Source organism: Madurella fahalii (assembly GCF_045866475.1).
Source record: "Madurella fahalii IFM 68171 DNA, scaffold_3, whole genome shotgun sequence".
Lineage (NCBI taxonomy): Eukaryota > Fungi > Ascomycota > Sordariomycetes > Sordariales > Madurella > Madurella fahalii.
Genome location: NW_027263973.1, coordinates 3,614,841 through 3,632,636, shown reverse-complemented (window position 1 = coordinate 3,632,636; position 17,796 = coordinate 3,614,841). Strand labels below are relative to the sequence as shown.

The following is a 17,796-nucleotide window of genomic DNA, read 5'->3' as shown; positions in this document are numbered from 1 at the left end:
AACAAGTGAATAAGTTTCCCTTTCGCCCTGGCTTCAGATACGGTAGGGGGACTCAACTGATAAGACGTTTCGTATTTACGAAACCTCATATTGCTGTGTTTGATCGGGGTCTAGCTTGGTATCGGCGCTCTGACCTGGCATGAATAATTACCGCAAGCCTTGGGTAGAGGTACGTCATAGACTGATATACCGAGTAACGGTGATGCGACTAAAGTATTGGCGCGTCCGCCCCTACTAACCTTTTCTTTTACCTGACTACCGCTGGCTTTAGTGGTCGGACGGCTATGATATCGGTCACGGGCATCGCCTCGGCGAGCTACTCGAGTCCCTAGCGGTACAACTCATCTCGGGAAGAATCATGTCCAGAACGGCTAGTTCGCCGACATTACGATTACAGAGGACGAACCAGGGGAATAGGTCGTTACGCTGCAGGGTCCACAGGCTTAAACACTAAGAAATCAGCAGTGTGGTATGTACTGAGAACGGTTAGGCCTTCACATCTCTTAACCAATGAATCGTTGCGCGGCTTAACTTCGCACTCAAAAAAAAAAAAAAAAAAAAAAAAAAAAAGATGTCTTTAAATCCGGATTATCGCCCTAGAAATGCTCATGCATATGTAGTGAGGCCGGCGGCCGGTTTGGCGCCCTGTCTTGATCCCGCGATTGGGTGGCGGCTTTGCACAATGTCTGCGTTCCTCCTCAACGAGCAAATCACAAGCTTGGAAGGGCGGAGGGGATTTCCCAAAGCACAATGTTTGGTGGGCAGTGTGGCCATTGGGCTTCCATGCAGCGTCTGCGCCAGGAGGAAGTCCTGAGCCTGAGGGAGGGTGAGTGGTGGGGTCAGACTGAGACTTTAAAGGCCTAAGGCGCAAGCCTTTACTGAAGAGGCTCGACCTCCAGACTCTGTCCAGCAGGTTGCATAGCTGCAGACTTCAATTTCCCAATCCACTGCGAAAGTTCACTGTCGTTTGGGTTAGCTCTAGTTTCGCGGGTTGATGAATAAGTTGGCATCGGAGAGGAGAGATGAGAATATAAAGATCACGATCTCTACTGTCGACAACATGGAAGACACATACTTCGAAACATCGTAAGCAATTACTGAGCATAACTACCCGTGAACTACTAACAGGAACTCTGCCCTCAAAGCCGCTTCAGTTCAGGGTCAATAGTTAAGCTCAGGTTTAAGAGAGGCCACACCCTCAATCTCCATCAGGGACTGCTCCAACGCAGTCCGAAATTGGCTCGAGAGTTGCCCGTACTCGGTACCACACCGCCATACACGATCGACCTCGGCCACATCTCGCGTTGTGCAGGGCACGTTCTCGTTGCATATCTCTACACCGATCAGTACCACACTCTCAAGTGGACCGGGCCCGGCACTGGCCGAGAGGAGACACTTGCCAAACTGAAGACAGGTTTCGAGGTCTATATCACCGCGCGCGCGTATGACCTCGACGGTCTTGAAGAGTTAGCAAAGGAACAAATCTCCCTTCTTAGCAACGGGATCGATCCCTTCGCCATCATTGACATCGCCAGGAAGGTGTACCCATCATCGGATATCCAGGACACATGGTTTCCGACGTACATGAAAGAAATCGTCAAGAGGGCATTCGAAGAGTACACGGACTTGCCAACGGTAGATGTTCAGTCCGAAGGCGAGCTATCCAACGATATCCCCATAACGAAAATTCTGCTCAGGAGCGCTCTGGAAGTCCACCATGAGATTATCGAGACCATCGGCGCTAAGAAAGCCGCCGCATCACCAGAGTTGCCCACACTCGTGACGAGCTCCTCGCAGGCAGAAAATGTCATCTCTATCCCCCCAATGCGGCGGCCCGAGTCGGTCTCTGGAGAGGATGATCTCGTACCGCGGCCCCCCTCTTCATCCATGCAGAAAACGGTTACATGCAATGCTGTGGTTGACGACGCGGATATTCCGATGGCGACAGCCCGGGGTCTTGCGGAGTCCGAGCTGGTCCCCGAGGGGGCTTCACCAAAAGCCAACAGTTGGGATTGTGTGTTGCCATCAAAGAAGGGGAAGAAGAATAAGAAGGGGCAGAGGAAGGGTAGTGCAATTGAGAAACCAGATGAGCCGGCTCCTACGTTAGAAGCGCAGCCGGAACCTGAGCCAGTACAGCAGGACATTCCTTTGGACGAATGGATTGTCAATCCGGTATTTAAGTTAGGGCTCGGGAAACAGGAGAAGAAGAGTGCTCTATGGGTCTTCCAGCCTGAGTAAAAGTCGACTCAGGCAAGCATTTGAGTATTCTTCCGATCCTTCTGCGGTCTAAAGAAGATGGTTAAGGACTAGGGGGAATCGCTTGGGAGATATGATTTTTTTTTTCCTCCCGGGCTCCTCATTTCTTCTTTTCCTCATGAATGCAACAATCAATCCTGGAATGATACCTGACAGGGTACGTTCATATGTCCCTTGCACTTCCGAATCCGTAGCTACCTTATGGTCTTTGCTTTTCCGCGATGTCGACGGGGGAGGCTTAATCCACTGCACCGTCCGCAGCGTGGCGCGGGGACGAACTTCGCTCACACTCAGTTCTGTTGCATCCCGGATTGGAGTTTTTAAGTTCAAATTCCGGCGGGGGAAACACACCCACCAGCCATAAAAGCTGTCTTGTGTTCGCCGTCCGAACTCCTCCCTAGAATCCCCCAAAGAGAGGTTGGTTCTCAGGAAAAGCCGCGAACAGGAAGTTCGCAACTCCGCAGTAAGGAAGAACGGGAAGAGGGCACCGGCTCTGACACAGCACCAGGTTGTTCAGCCCGCTGGCGGAGCCTTAGTCGGGCCTAGCTCAGTAATCTCAACCTTTGCAAGCTAAACTAACCTATGGAGAAAATGGAAGCTAGCTAACTGGGAATTCAGCGCACAAAGATATCTCCAAGACAAGTGCGGAGGGTTTTGCCAGGCTGTGCCGCATGACAAGAATTTGCAAAATCGACCGGGTAAATTTTCCGAGATGCAGTTCGTCAACCCTAGTAGGCAAGCGCTCATTTAGTCTGACGAGTGAGTGAAAAGCTGAGTGGCAGGGTCGGTATCTTAAGTACAAATTTGGAACAAATCCACCAAGCAAGATTGGATGCGTGATGGGTGAGCCTGAGTCTGGAACTCCACATGACCAAGTTGAGGGATGCATTTGTGTCGGGAGAGTCTCAATCTGTCGCGCTGTAGGGAGCGAAGAGGCGGCTCAAGAATAGAGCGTAGGTAGAACAAAAGAAAGAAAAAGTGTGCCTTGTTCTGATCCCAATATATAGGAGATTTTAAGCGGTATATATACAAAGAGATCCCCTGCGGCTAACTGCGCTCTAACTCTTGGCAGCGCTAAACCCTTTCAGATCGCGACACAATCATAAAATATGAATACAACACGGTCAAGATGTCCTGCAGCTATCCAGTAGCCTCATCAACTCTCCCCCATTAACCACGGGTCCTGTAATAGTTCCTTGGCTGTTGGGCGCTTCGTGGGATCCCAAGCTAGAGCTTTCCGTATGAACTGAAGAAACCTGGTCTTATCCTTCAGCTTGGTTTCGGCAGCTTCCAAGGTCTTCTCAGTCGGAATGGGGACAAACCCGCCCCAGTTACCTGCAAGAGAGAGGGCTAGTTAATGGTGCTCTCTGAGAAGAATGCTATCAGACACGCACCATGCTCATCCCAATATTCAAGCGCTCTCTCGCGATGCCGGTCGAGGAGCTCAGTAGGAGGTGGGCCTAGCGCAGCAATGAGCTCAGAGAAGTGAACTCCATCTGAAAAGCTCCCGTCGGCCTTTTGGGCGCTAAACAAGGTTCTTCCTTCAAGGAGACCCCATGCCTGGCGGATCATGGATGTGAGCATGTCATTGGAGATAAGAAATTTCGACGGTTGAACTTACAGTGAGTCCAACGCCCCAAATATCGACTGGGTAGCTCCATTGAATCCACAAAAGCGTCTCAGGGGCTCGATACATTAGGGGCATAATATCGCCAGCGTGCGGACCAGGCCCTAATCTAGCCTCTCCAAAATCGGAGAGAAGGAGTGGCCCAACCGCGGGTTTCATGAGACGAGAGAAGTAGATGGTTCGGTCCGAGAGCTCCTTGCGCGGAACAGGATTGGAAAACTCGTTGTCTTCCAGCGCCTTGAAGAGGGAGTTGTCGTTCAACCCGAGGAGTAGGTTACCCGGATGCACGTCTATGGGGTACAGTTACAGTCCACACATGAAGAGAAAAGAAACGAAGAGTTCCCTACCAGTGTGTATTACCTGCAACTCTGTGTGCAGGAAATCAATTGCCTCGAGGAGCTCTCTGATGGCACCCTTGATGAACTCTTCATCGAAGCCCCGGCCCTTCATAAATACGGTATCCATATCACGCAAGCTCATTTGAGAAACTTGAAGAACGAGCACGATGTGTCTTCCGTGAGGCCCTGCAACTTCGAATGAACCTAGAAGGTTTCGGACGTTCCCTGCGCCCAGATGCTTGCAGGGCAGGACGTTGTTTAGGCGCTGATAGAAAGGGAGCTCGCGGTGGCAGGCAGAATTATGTATGTAGATTTTGAGGGCTAATTACATACTGGTGATCTCTGTGTTGCATTAACCAATATATGTCGCTGACCTTGGCGAGGCCACTTACTGAAGGTCGCGTGCAAGCCATATAGTAGAAGACGAACCGTAGCCAAGTTTGGCCACGGTCTGGAACCGGCCATCAAACACCTCCCCCAGTTGGACCGGGTAGAAATGCTCGGGCTCGTATACCGGTAGTCCCTCTTCCTCAACGGGCCGGGCTTTGTCGATGATGTCAAATCCTTGAGAGGGGAAGCGTCGCGGCTCTGACCGTGAACGCGCTCCCAATTTGGCTCTCTGGCTGCCGAGCGACCACGATGAGAAGGAAGCCACATGATGGTGGAGGTCCAAGGCCGACGACACCGGCGCGGAGAGGGTGTGCCCCAGGCGGGATATCCGCCACCAACCCGTCTGGCAACGCAGAGGATACGCCATAATCAACTATCCCTTGTATTCCATTGCAAGCGAGTAGTGTCCGTTGAATGCTAAAAAGATTAAGAGGCTGTCCGATCACCCTCTCAAGGCAAGTGCCCCACTTCACAGCTTTGACCAATCATGCGGCTTGTACCCAAGCGCCAGGTTTCCATTTGTATCACGCGACTTCGTTAATTATTGCGAGACAAACTTGAGCTTTTTGTCTTGTTTTTGTTTCTACATTTTCCTTTCCGTTCCACCTCCGCCCCTCTCGGTGCCTTATTTATCCCGCCGTCAGGACATGAGGCTGTTCCGTCAGGCGTGTAGGCCCTGGATATCCAGCAATCAACCAAATCAGGGAGGGCGTGTTCTGCGCAGAACCAACTATAATTACAGGCGGGGAGGTTCAGGGCTTAAGACCATGCGGATATGAGCACTATTAGTAAATTAAAAAATCGTGGTAGTACCAGGCACTTTAGTTCATCAGTAATCACATCTCTGTTCCTATCTAAGCAACGACACTTCATATACGGATATCAGATACTCGGTTTGATATCCACGACCTGACAGGACATTCCTGTTCGGCCTGGAATGCACTTCGCTAACGACAGAGCCTTGGCCTATAATCAGGGCTCTGCCGATCCAACACTGTCCATGACATTGATGCCAGTGTGTGCCGTCACTTCCGTTGGCGCTCTCGCTCCAGACTCTCTCATCAGTCGTCGCGAGCTACCGTAGTAAGGTTGACATCAGGGCCAAATGGCCCTTTCCGCGTTTGACGAGTAGACACAAATGTGTACCAGAATGGTGCCCATCCCTTACCCGCCGCACACGGGACCAAATGCATTGGGTCGAGTTCAGTACACCATCCTCGTCAAAAGGCGAAGTGCCAAGGGGGCAACCGGGAAATTGCAAGATGCAACCAACGGTAGCTCGCGCGACTGTGAGAGAGTCTCGAGCAAGAGCAGGTTGCCCCCATGAAAGAAGACGTGGGAACATCGCCCACCGTCCTCATTCGGAACGCCGGCGAATCCGGCAAGCGTTCCTGCAATGTCGTCGCAAGTTATCCTTTCGAGTGAATTCCTTAGAGCAACTCGAGCATCGCAACTGTCTTCGGCCTCCATGCTTGATTGTCTTCAGATGCCGCTCCCAATCTGGCCGCGTGCTGAATGCTTCCTTGCAGCCAGGGTGAAAACAGGCAAACGGCGTCGAATGATAGCGCTTGTGGTGTCTAGTTCGGAGTTAGTATGGCTCCAGCGTTCTGCGGGAGCGAAACTAGGAAGACCCACAAGAGCTGCGTGCGGGTGTTGCAGACCACATGACACACAGAACACGCAAAAGGACCCGATCGACAAGGATCCTTTGTACTACCAGTCGAAGGGCTACTTGCACATTGTGATGCGGCAGCTCTGGAAGCCGCTCCGGAGCCCGATCCAGCGGCAGTCGGCGAGGGTTGTTCGTCTGCGTCGGCTGTGAATAGCGCCGAGCATGATGGATCATGCAAGGGACCATGGGAGCCAACAAAGCCCGGGGCCGCAAATTTGGGGAATGCAAAGCCAGAACCGATATCCCAGCTCCCGCCCAACGTTGAAGCTGACAGAGGGCTGCCAAACCAGCCGTCAGACGCTGGAGGCGCTAGATGCGGCCAACCGATGTCGGCTGGATCGCCTTGAACCGGTAAGCCGGAGAGCGGATAGCCAGTGCCTGCGTTGCTCAGCATGCTCGTGATATTGACAAGTGAGCTGTCGAGTGCAGGGCTGTGAGCCGTAATGTAGCCGAACAACGAAGCCGATGACGTTTGGTGAAGTGGAAGCGGAAGCGACAAGGGATCAGTGAAGTTGTTGAGCTGCGACTCCGCTATGGCCGAAAAGGGCGCCGCAGATTCAGCAGGGAGGTCGATTGAATGACTCGAATGCGGATAACTTGTGAGAAAAGGGTCGTTGAAGATTTGTGTAGTTCCCGGATCCCCCCATCCTCCTATCCTCTGTAAACCCACCCCCCAACAGCGATCAAGCGGGAGAAGGCCCCCGTGCAGGGTCCTCAACGGTATCAATGCATGAGAATCTGAGGGTCCCGAAAGCACAGATTGACAGCCATTGGCCACAGTTGCAGTACCTGCACGGGGACCTTCTCCATCTAGATCACCACTCCATGACCACGAAATGTGAGTTTCGACACGGAGGCGTCGTCCGCCCCCGCGCGCGGGAGGTTAAAGGGCTATGAGTATGTCAAGTTATAGACAAAAACTCAGAGGACGGTTACGCAGACGAAAGACCCCGCGGGGTCGAGCGGTGCGAGATGTTGTCGGAGAGCCTAGGGAGAAGCCAAAACCGGCCACTCGTAGAGCTAAGAGCACGCTATAAGTAAGTCGGAACGTAGCAAGAGGCCGTCCAGCTCCCGATCCCCTCTTTGTTGCACAGCTTGCGGGGAAGTGGCATCGCGCACTCTCCATGCAGAACCGCCTCCGCAAATGAACTCTGATTGGGCGGCGTCCTGCATCTTTGCTGCCTCCCAATTCAGCGAAGCCAATGACGGTGCCGACCTCGACCGTTCCCCCGCCTTCAATTGCCAAAAACGGGATCGAAGGTAGTCGAGGCACACCGACCGACGGCGAGACTGCCTTCGGTTGGGCCAGAGGCTGGCAGCGTTGGGAGGTGGGAGGCACCACAACTTGCAGCCAACAGCGCTATTTCCAGATGGAGAGAGGCACCCTACATCCTGATCTCAACTGCCCGGTAATGGAATTTCGGGGAGCCTCCGGACGTGAACCCCGCCGCGATTACCGCGGCGCTAGATGGTGTGGAACATGGTTAACCCGACCCCGAGTGACGTCATCCGATGTCCACGTTCAGCCGTTACAAGGCTGAGGAGGCGGAACCGCGACCTCAGCGAACTCCAGCTGTCGGGGTAATGAAGTGGTGTCGTCATACCCAGCAGCAAGAAAACCTTTGAGTCCAGTCTTCATCAAGGGCCGAGAGGGCAGAGCGCAGAGGTAACTTTGATTGGAAACTTTGAGGTCCCAACACATCAATATCCGTCAACCACAAACACCATGGCCCCCAGAACACTTGCATCTCTTTCGTCACTCAGACTCGCCTCGACGAGACTGCCGCAACGGTTGCCCCCCGTCCGGCAAGTGCGGTTCGTCAACACGGACAAGGAGGAACTGGGCGGTGTGGGCGGTTCGGAGCCGCCAGGACCCCAGCGAAACCCGGTTAACTGGTACGGGGCCGAAACCGTGTGCGTCCAACCTCAATCAAATAGCTAACATTAAATTTCGAATTAGGAGAGCGGGAACAATCACAGCCGTCGGTGTCGGTCTCGCAGGCTGGTGGATGCTCAGGGCCAAGTCCAAGTCATAGGGTAGTCGAAAATGCTTCGTATTTTAACCACGAACTAATACGACCAATTTCCTAACTTGGGTATCCTCATTCCCAAATGCACTCAGCAGCGTGTATTGGGTGGTATCCGATCTGTTAACTCGCAGTCCGGCAACCCCGTCATCCAAAACCTCGTGCTAGCAGCGTATCGTTAGCTTTGGAAATCAGAAAGGAGGACGAGAATACGGTGCGTCTTACAAAACACAAATATTTCTTCTCTCCCGGGCCCAATCCCTCAGCTTTCGCCTGTTCTCGAGCAGACGGATGACACGGCCGAGTCTCATCCACCTTGAACAAAGTCGATCGAACCCGCCGGTACCCCCCCGAGCCCTGCAACGATGACCGAAGCACCGCCGCCGCATCCTTCCCGTCTCCCTCATCGGCATCCAGGAGCACAAGAACGAGGCACTTAGCCGGTCCTAAGAACGAGGCATCATCAGTCCACAGCCCGACAGGTTAGATCGGCCCAACTTCATCCACACCAACCTTTCTTATCCTCCCCTCCACCGCCATCGCCATCGCCAACCCCCACCTCCTCCCAAACCCGCGTCTCGAACGCCCCCACATCCCAGATCATCTTCTCCCCTCGACCAGGCAACCCCAGCGGCAGCTGCCAGAACTCGCACCCCTCCTCGTGCAACCACCCCAAGTCCGCCAGCCGGTACACGGCGAGGTAGGGCATCTCCTGCCTCCGTTCTTCTGGCTGAGCAGTAGGAGGAGGGGGAGGAGGAGGAGTCGTGGTAGTGGGAGCGGTACCCGGCGGCGGGGCCCGGCTTACCATCTGGTACCATGCCGCGGCGCCCACCCCCGGCGTAGCCAGTACCTCGGGGATGTGCTTTGCCTCGTACCAGTTGGTGAGGTCGGCCGCGGTGAACTCGGCGGGGTGGGTGAGGCCGGCGTGGACGAGGATGACGCCTGGTCTGCGGCGGTTGGTAGGGGCCATCGTGGCTGGTGTTGAGTCGGAGGTGCCGGATCGGTGTGGATTGGAACCGGCTGGAACTGGAACGGGATGGGGTGTGGTGAGGTGCGGTGATAGGGAGGCTGCTCAGCGGCTGGGTGATGAGCGTTGGGAGGGGTTGTTCTGGTGGAACGGGAGGTCCAAGCTAGGATAAGGCCGGGAATCCCCGATTCCGTGTCCGGCGTCCGGTTGGACGGTGCGGATGGCTGGTGGTGCTGATTGGTCGGTCCTGCTCGCTCCCGCGCTGCACGATGTAGGACAGGGAGGTTGGTAGCCGGTAGGAAGGGGCCCCAGTATTTTGGTGTCAACAATGTAGCATTTGTCAAACTAGGAGGATATATGAATTGTGGTTTGTATCACTACCCACACTAGCAAAGTGGTGCAATGGTCATCCCCGACATGGCATGGTGGAACTGGTTATCTTGTAAACTGTACCACAATTGAAACATGGTACGGCATGTGGTCTACACCAGGTTTTGATGTTACAAAAAGCGCCTCTGGTTGATTTATCTATCTTATCGTCTTCACCGCCGCCTACAATCTGTTCCCATCATCACCTATACCGTCGTCTCTTCGGTCGTGGTGGGGGAGTCGATGATTGTCTCCTCTTCCGACCCCCTCGCCGCTTGGGACTTGGCGATGGTACATAGGGGGAATCAGGTTCACCTGGTGTACTACGGCCTTCGAATGGGTCATAATCATCGAACCCCTCGTCCCAACCGTCATCGTCAACTCCTTGGTCACCTCCTCCGCCGTCTTCTTCCTCCTCTCCTGGCTTGTAATCGTCTTCTTGGTCATCGCTACCTCCACTTTTATCTTCTCCCTCCTCACTGGGCTCATAGTCCTCGTCCTCGTCATCCTCCTCCTCGTCATCCTCCTCGCCATCCTCCTCGTCCTCCTCTTCCACACCACCGTCTCCCTCATCACCTTCATCACCCTCATCCCCCTCGTCACCTTCGTCACTCTCGTCATCGTCTCCTTCATCATCGTCGTCTCCCTCGTCCCCACCGCCCAAAGCTGGTGGGGGAGGCGGTGGATCGAAGCATCGGCGTACCCAGTCGCGAATCTCATTGTCTCCTTGATTCCTGTGTCTCCAGCTCGTGAAATTCAGCTCATTGCGAATCTTTGTCTCGAGCTCCTTAAAACTTGGCCTCTGATCAGGGTCGTCACACATACACCATGCCACGAGCTTCCGCAAGCCGAGGTCGATATGGTTGAATCTCTCCGTGAGGAGATAGCCGCCGTAGGACCAGGCCTTCACTGTTGCAGCCTCCCTCTCCTCCCTTTCCTCCTCCTCCTCCTCATCTTCCGGGTCCCTCTCATCTTCGTCCGCTGCCTTACTGGGAATGTCTATCAGCTGGGCAAAAGGCGGCGCAGCAGGGCTGCATTTGGTGATGGCGCAGGCCATGGTCTGGGATAGAAAGTGTCAATCAAGTCATTTTCCAGACGTTGTGATTGAGACACTCACCGTTGCCAGTTGGTAGAGGTTGGTCTTCCAGCTGTACCGCCCGGCGACAGTGGGCTTAGGTTTTGACCTGCAAGGAGCCCCGGCGATATAGTCCCATTCGTTGACGAATTGCTCCTGCGGTTGATGATATTGTGGTTAGCAATCCGTCGCCACAGTCTATACTGATTAGTAGCTAAAGATAGGGCGATTAGAGACTTTTGGTTCTTTAAACCTACAGGTGTAGGGTGGTAAAATTTTGAGCGTCTCCTTGTTTGCCACATCCACGTCCTACAACAAAAGTAATGTCAAAGAAAAATTCCGGCCTCGAATGTGCGAGAGTTTCTTACCTATCTCGGAAGAGCTCGAGGGTGAATTCCACTGCAAGACCAAAGTCACACAGCTTTAGCACTGGCATTAGCGGGTGAGAGTCGCCGCGAGGCCCAGAAGGAACATCGCCCACAAGAACTGTATCGCAGAAACGGTCATCCATCTGCTAACACGAGCCGCCAGTCATGCAGTGGCTGTTTGGAGTGTTACCATTCATAGGGTCAATGTCAAAGTGTATCAGGTTGGTGCCCGGGTAATTGCTCAGTACCCGTTCTCTGATCAACTCCCCATTTATCCTTCCTGTGGCGTCGGCATTCTGTCGGTTGTCATCGTCCTTCATGGGCGGGTATTCGAGTGCAATACAGCTCTGGATCACTGCTCAAAACCGTCAGTGGTGAATTAAAGTATAAAACATGTGCTTGGCTAGGGTGACCGGACTTACGGCATTGGAATATGAGCCAGAGAACCCGGTCAGGAAACATACCGAGGTCCGGGCGGCTCTCGGCACCGTGTATCATCTTTGAAAAGCTCCCACGCCTGAGGTACTCGAGCAGAATTACGTTATCTGGACCACCCAGGTATCTCAGGTAGTCGGCATCGTTCTCCAGCGCTTCATCTCCCGCCCGTTCTGAACCCTCGGGCCTTGGAAATTTCCTGAGCTGAACGATATGCAGGGCACCTCGGTAGGCCTGTTTCAGTAGCGTCGGTCTGTTAGCCGTCTGGATAACGAGCAAAGACCCCAACCATAACGATCCGGGATACGACGGAGGGCTTACTGCTTGCAATCTCTTTTCACGTTGGAGTACCCGCACAGCGTTGTGGTGGGCGGCAATGTTACACTTGGCGACAAAGTAATCGCGGTTATTCGGGCCGCCCGGAGCCGCCTCAAGATGAAAGAGGCCTACGAGACCCCATCCGCCCCATCCGAGAATACGATCGAAAGTGAGTCCGTAGCGAGATACGTCAGCTATAAGATTTTGTTGGTCTTCCGCTGCCGCGGGCGCAGGGTGGTCCGACAGGTTCACAAGATCTCGCAGCGTTGGCTCGGAAAATTCCTGCTCCAGACGAGCCAAACGACGGCGGCCTTTAGGTCGTTCGCGGTTTAGTTCACGGGGGACCTTCAGTTTCGTGAACATCAGTTGCTGTTCGAACGTTGGTGGCTCCCCATACTCTCGGAAGTGCCGGAACTCCCCAGTAATATCTTTCTGTAACAACCGGAACGCCTCTTCTACATTTAAGGCGCGTTCAGCCATAGCCGCGGTTGGATATTCTTGTTTTGTTTCAATTTCGCCCACAAAGTGCTTTGCGGAAAGCTCAGCATACATTCGTGAATTCGAGGATCTTGCCTGGAGTTGTGTCGCAATATCAGCACCGCGCCGCTTTGCAGCAGGTCAGATCGAAGTAGCTCGGTGGAGAACAAAGAGCGAAGCTGCCATTGGTTTCAATAGGATGCAGTAGACTTTATAAAGCTTTTGCTAAGTTAAGTGTAACGCATCCGGAATGGCCCTGTGTTTGTGTTAGGTAGTCACAAAGGGAGGGATGTTGGCCTGGTTTTGTCTTTGTTAAAACGATATTCCCGCGCCACAAATGGCATTAATCATCTCTTTTTTCGGGAGGTTAAAGAGGAGCTTGGGACGAATTCATAGACATGGATACGCCAAGCACAGCGAAGAGCCTTGGTCTGCTTGCCGGGCTTTTCCGACAGTTATCCCGGGGGCAACCATTTGCCCGGTCTTTGTGTGCAACTCTATACAATGGAAGAGGGACTCTCTTTTTTATGGAGTGCATATTCCGGGATAGCGAGGATGTAGGGAGGAGGTTTTCTCGTGAGGTCACTGGGCAACAGGCAAGGCGTTTGCTGAGGCACACAAACCAATCAGGGTGCCTCAGTGGCTGCCTTGCATGTTTTCAGCTCGGCGACCGCATGCTGACCCTCGAGACCATTCCGCCCGAGAACTTGCGAAAGGTGGGGTCTCGCTGGGAAAGTCAGCCGCTGAAAGGAAGTCTCACTCTTACATTGTGATTGTTGCGTCGGGTCCATCACAACTGCACTCTGGCTTTGATCCCCAGCGGAGGTTTACTTCTCTTCACAAATCATAATCCTCTTGAGTCATCATAATGAGACTCCTCGAGACATCCAACCCCTCATCTGCCCCGCAGCTGAGGGAATTCATCGGCTCGCACATCCCACCCTACGCCATCCTCTCCCACACCTGGCATGACGACGAGGTCACTTTGCAGCAACTCACGTCCTGCACCGCCGATACCGCTTCGCTGCAAGCAAAATCCGGGTTCCGCAAGATCCAGCAGACATGTGCGCTCGCGCGCTCGCGCGACGCCCTCAGCTACGCCTGGGTCGACACGTGCTGCATCGACAAGACGAGCAGCGCCGAGCTCAGCGAGGCGATCAATTCCATGTACGAATTCTACGAGAATGCCGCCGTATGCTATGTTTACCTGGCCGATCTCGAGCCTGGGAACGAGGACGCCTTGGCCAATACACTTCCCCAGTGTCGCTGGTTCACACGTGGCTGGACGCTGCAAGAGCTTATCGCGCCGAGCGAGGTGTTGTTCTTTGACAAGGAGTGGCGGTATAGGGGGAGCAAGCGGGAATTGGCCGAGTTGCTATGTTCAATAACCGGAATCCCAGAAGCGCTTCTCCAAAAGGACGCCATGCTGTCCGACTTTGCTGTGGCGCGGCGAATGTCATGGGCCTCTATGCGAGTAACGACACGGGTCGAGGATATGGCGTATTGTCTTTTGGGAATCTTTGAGGTCAACATGTCGTTGATCTACGGCGAGGGCTTGAAGGCTTTTGAACGCCTGCAGACGGCCATCGTTCGGACCACCCCTGATCTAAGTATCTTCGCCTGGGTTGACGACCGAGTCCCTTGCCCCGAATTCGCAAGTGTGCTTGCCGAGGCGTCCCGCCAGTTCGCCCGCTGCGGCGACATCGAAGTGGCACCGGGGGATTCTATCTACGCCAACTTTGTCATCACCAACAGAGGTGTTCAACTCGATGCCAGCCTAATTCATCATGGCAGCCATTTAAATATTCTCTCCGAGCGGTACTGAACGTCAATTGCACCAAAGCAGGCAGAATGTTGGGCGTTCCCCTGTGCAAGATTGGCGGAGGGTTATATGTGAGGTACAAGCCCGACAATATGATCAATTTTGGTAGAGGATCTATGTTAGACCAGGAATGCAGAGGCTTGGTTGCGTTGTATGTGGAGACTGTCACTTTATCCACGAAACTTCCGGTGCGATTCCCATTTTCGGGAACCAACCTAGTGATTGGAAATCGGCATTCTGTCCTACTCGTCCGGTTGTCGGGGGCTGGGATAGTCAGCTGCCCATCCATGCCGAGCAGCCATCGAGACCTACATGACAAGGTTTTCTTCGCATGTAACAGGGTCACCAGAGGCTGGTGTGCATACTTTATCAATTGCCGACTCGGAACCAAACAGACGCCTCTGGATCTCTTTTTGGGCTGTTTCGCATGGAACATTGGCAAGACGAGTGTTGTGCTAGCGAGCCTGAATCATCTGGATATGGCCACGGCCGCTCTCCTCAAGGAACAGCTGGGCCACTTCAAATTCGAGTGCTCGGCACAAGTAGAACGGCTGGTTCGGGCGGTGTTTGAGAAGATTGAGGCAAGGTCGATGGAGATTGCACCGCTTGGGGTAGCTTGCACGTCGTATTGGCATCCCAAGTCGCCGGGCAAAGTGGCTGTGGCCATGAGGCAGGTAGAGCGCCCCGACCTTTGCGTCAATCCAGTTCTGGTGCTGGATGTCCATATTAGCGAGACCAGATAGTTGGGTATGTAGTCCTCTGACTCCTCTCTCGGGGTATTCGACAGCCAAGGCTTCCTAATTGCTTACTTTCTTGCGTTTGAATGGAGAATGGTGAGGTGGTGCAAAACTGAGATGTTCGGTTTTGGATAGGACCGTCACGGAGACGCGTGGTCCGGGTTACTTCGCGGCCTGATAGTGGAAGGTAACTCCTCCAATATCCCGTGAGCCCTGTCGGGCTTCCATTGGGTGCAGGACGCCACAAGTGTGGCACTGATGGCCCCTCCCACAATGCAACCCCCCTGATGACGTAGTGGCGCGGGGCTACCAAACCATTCTAGCGGTACACAGCGGCCTTCCGGGCCCGGGTCATGTGGCGACCCCATGCCAACATCGGCTGACGTTGCGAGGCCCAGCGATCAGTGGGGCCACAGGAGCCACGGGGAGCTGGAATCGCGTGCACTCGATGTGTGGCATGGGCATCGTTACCAGTGAATGTGAATGCTCACTGGGTCTAGCAACGCCATCCCCCGACCAGCTCTGCGGGAAAAGGGCCACTGAGAATTCTAGATCACCGGTCCTCATGGCCACTGCAGGTCCACCGGACTATGCTCGACCATTCATCCTACCATCGTTAACCCCACGCGGGCCGCCTTAGACCCTACTGAACACAATGCTGTCGTAATCATGCAGCTGGCCACAAAAGCAGCGAACGAATGGCCGCGTGTCAGGTATAGCTAGGTGATGTCTTCGACACGGGTGCTCCGTGGCTTGGCGCATATGTCCCTCCCACCTTTTAACGACATTGCCACAGTCCGTCCCTTTTGCAGTTCCGTCTCCTGACTTTTCGACATAAACTCTCGCCGCTATTATCAGTACAGTTGAAGCATATCACAAAATCAGCCCCAACGGCTGCAAACTCGCCACTTCCCACCGTCGGTTACATTCGCATTGCAGAAAACACTTATTTCTCAACGCATCCCACCCATGGGAATAACACCCTTTTAGATCCGTAACACTTAGGACCACACCCCGAACCTCGAAAGAATGCCGAGCAACAGACGTTTGCCACGACGTCAAGATGACCCGTTCCGCCGTATCAACGATTGGGATGATGGGTACGACTACCTGAAGACAGGCAGTGTCGCATCCCCACGCGGGCGCAGAGCCCAGTCGCCGATGCACAAACCTCCACCGCCGGCGCCGGAGCCGCCACTAGAGGGATGGGATTGGGCTGAAGGCCAGAAATCCTCGAGACGAGATACCGGAAGGCGCCGATATCCCTCCCCACCGTCCGACTCCGACGGGTACTCGCGACGCAGGCGTCAACCCCGCGCCGGCAGCCCAGCGGGAGGCTACCGGGGCACCGGACGTGGCCGGTCCCCGTCCCCACCACCACGACAACAACAGAGACAAGACCAGCCCCGCCATCGGCCCCCCCTCGAACCCCGCGCCACAGCCCCGATGCCGTGGACACGCGGGTTTAGAGACACTCCGCCGCCCGGGCCAGGCCCATCATCCAAGCCACCGCGCACCTGGTCGTCTCTCTCGCCATCACCAACCCGCCACCGCGGTCGCGATCGTGATCGCGACCGCGACCGCGACCGTGACTGGGACCGGGACCGGTCGAAGCGCAAAGCAAGCCCGCAGCGCCATCGCAACCGCCACCGCAGCCCGACCCCGCCGCCGCGCTCCCACCCCCACCGCCCGCAACGATCCCCCTCGCCAGCCCGCGCCAAGACCGCCAGGCCGGCCATCACGCGCTCCAAAACCACCTCTGCCAACAACAACATCTCCGACAAGGCCAAGAAAGACCGCCTGTCCCTGGCCAACCTGAAACACCTCTCCCCGCGCTGGCAAAAAGCGGCTACGGCCGCCATCCAAGCAGGCGGGCTCGCGGCGCTCAGCGCGCGCTCCCAGCCGGGGGCGTGGAACGGGGAGAAGGGTGCGCGAGTAGCCACGGCGGCGTTGGGGGCCGCGGCGCGGGATGTTTTCTCCGGCGAGAGTGGTGACAACCGGGGGAGGAGAGAGAAGGATAGGGGGAGGGGGGAAAGGGAGAGTGGGGGGAGTAGTAGAAGGAGGGGGGTTGGGGGAGGAGGGAACGTTGAGGCGCTCGGGGATGCGTTCGGGGAGTTTATCGCAGATCGCGTGGCGAGGAGTCGAAGCCGGAGGAAGTGAGCAGGTGTTAAAAGCTTGGAAATTGAAGATGGGCAAGTGCTTTGCAATGCAAGTGGAAGGGGACAGTGGATGTAAATGAAGCTGTTATTGAGGCATGAAATGGTACCGGAGTTCTAATGCAATAGTTAGATGGCGGGCCATCACAACATCCAACTCATATTCTGTGCTGCATAGGTACCGAGCGAAATCAACGACCATCCCGACCAACTCTTCAGAATCCATTACAGTCCCTAAGGTTAGTCGTCAACGTCGCTCGGTAGATGTCTCATTGCTCCGCTATTGCGGCTCATGGATGGCGATCCCTCCCAAGTCTCGTTTACTTCCCTTTCTCCTCCGGTTCCCCAAATATGCCCTTATTTCCCGATGCCACGTGAAAGGCTCGAATACCAGTTCCTGCCCGGGACTTTCCATCCCCCTTCGTCCGCGACATCTCAGTAGCGCGGTGTCACAGCCCAGAAACGACCATTGGCCGCTCCCATTTAGAGATAGGCTCCGCGATAAAGCGGTTCTTCATCGGGAGTAAATCATTGTAGCTGGGGTATCGAGATCTTGTTGGGTTCCCTCCACGGCAAAGAATATTGCATCGTGTTTCGCGGGACGTTAAAGAGAATGGCGGTTTGTCAGACTCTGGGAGCTTGGTTCGCGTAGATCGCTGTGACTGCGACCTGGATGGGCTGTTCTTGATTGCGATTTGGGGCGTCCATTGTGACGAATGAAGACGAATGGTAGACGGCGGGCGTGGTAACGGTTTCGAAAGA

General features: G+C 54.6%; 8 protein-coding genes across 8 annotated transcripts; 5 read left to right on the top strand and 3 right to left on the bottom strand.

Moving 5' to 3' along the window:
- Positions 1-1,060: 1,060 nt before the first annotated feature.
- MFIFM68171_06532 (uncharacterized protein) lies at positions 1,061-2,238 on the top strand (the record flags this gene model as incomplete). The annotated part of the gene is made up of 2 exons (XM_071061952.1): positions 1,061-1,086; positions 1,146-2,238. 2 exons carry the CDS (start codon positions 1,061-1,063, stop codon positions 2,236-2,238), a joined length of 1,119 nt encoding a protein of 372 aa, XP_070918053.1.
- A 1,174-nt stretch (positions 2,239-3,412) lies between these two features.
- MFIFM68171_06531 (uncharacterized protein) lies at positions 3,413-4,978 on the bottom strand (the record flags this gene model as incomplete). The annotated part of the gene is made up of 6 exons (XM_071061951.1): positions 3,413-3,591; positions 3,651-3,816; positions 3,878-4,173; positions 4,231-4,486; positions 4,551-4,563; positions 4,614-4,978. 6 exons carry the CDS (start codon positions 4,976-4,978, stop codon positions 3,413-3,415), a joined length of 1,275 nt encoding a protein of 424 aa, XP_070918052.1.
- A 3,031-nt stretch (positions 4,979-8,009) lies between these two features.
- MFIFM68171_06530 (uncharacterized protein) lies at positions 8,010-8,319 on the top strand (the record flags this gene model as incomplete). Its single annotated transcript, XM_071061950.1, has 2 exons — positions 8,010-8,179; positions 8,244-8,319. 2 exons carry the CDS (start codon positions 8,010-8,012, stop codon positions 8,317-8,319), a joined length of 246 nt encoding a protein of 81 aa, XP_070918051.1.
- Positions 8,320-8,809: 490 nt separating this feature from the next.
- MFIFM68171_06529 (uncharacterized protein) lies at positions 8,810-9,280 on the bottom strand (the record flags this gene model as incomplete). The annotated part of the gene is made up of 1 exon (XM_071061949.1): positions 8,810-9,280. One exon carries the CDS (start codon positions 9,278-9,280, stop codon positions 8,810-8,812), a length of 471 nt encoding a protein of 156 aa, XP_070918050.1.
- Positions 9,281-9,848: 568 nt separating this feature from the next.
- MFIFM68171_06528 (uncharacterized protein) lies at positions 9,849-12,322 on the bottom strand (the record flags this gene model as incomplete). Its single annotated transcript, XM_071061948.1, has 7 exons — positions 9,849-10,706; positions 10,764-10,877; positions 10,979-11,030; positions 11,090-11,207; positions 11,280-11,444; positions 11,512-11,758; positions 11,846-12,322. The coding sequence occupies 7 exons, from the start codon at positions 12,320-12,322 to the stop codon at positions 9,849-9,851; spliced, it is 2,031 nt and encodes a 676-aa protein (XP_070918049.1).
- Positions 12,323-13,187: 865 nt separating this feature from the next.
- On the top strand, positions 13,188-14,144 carry MFIFM68171_06527 (uncharacterized protein; the record flags this gene model as incomplete). Its single annotated transcript, XM_071061947.1, has 1 exon — positions 13,188-14,144. One exon carries the CDS (start codon positions 13,188-13,190, stop codon positions 14,142-14,144), a length of 957 nt encoding a protein of 318 aa, XP_070918048.1.
- Positions 14,145-14,620: 476 nt separating this feature from the next.
- MFIFM68171_06526 (uncharacterized protein) lies at positions 14,621-14,884 on the top strand (the record flags this gene model as incomplete). Its single annotated transcript, XM_071061946.1, has 1 exon — positions 14,621-14,884. The coding sequence occupies one exon, from the start codon at positions 14,621-14,623 to the stop codon at positions 14,882-14,884; it is 264 nt and encodes an 87-aa protein (XP_070918047.1).
- A 1,023-nt stretch (positions 14,885-15,907) lies between these two features.
- On the top strand, positions 15,908-17,038 carry MFIFM68171_06525 (uncharacterized protein; the record flags this gene model as incomplete). The annotated part of the gene is made up of 1 exon (XM_071061945.1): positions 15,908-17,038. The coding sequence occupies one exon, from the start codon at positions 15,908-15,910 to the stop codon at positions 17,036-17,038; it is 1,131 nt and encodes a 376-aa protein (XP_070918046.1).
- Between the last annotated feature and the right edge of the window lie 758 nt (positions 17,039-17,796).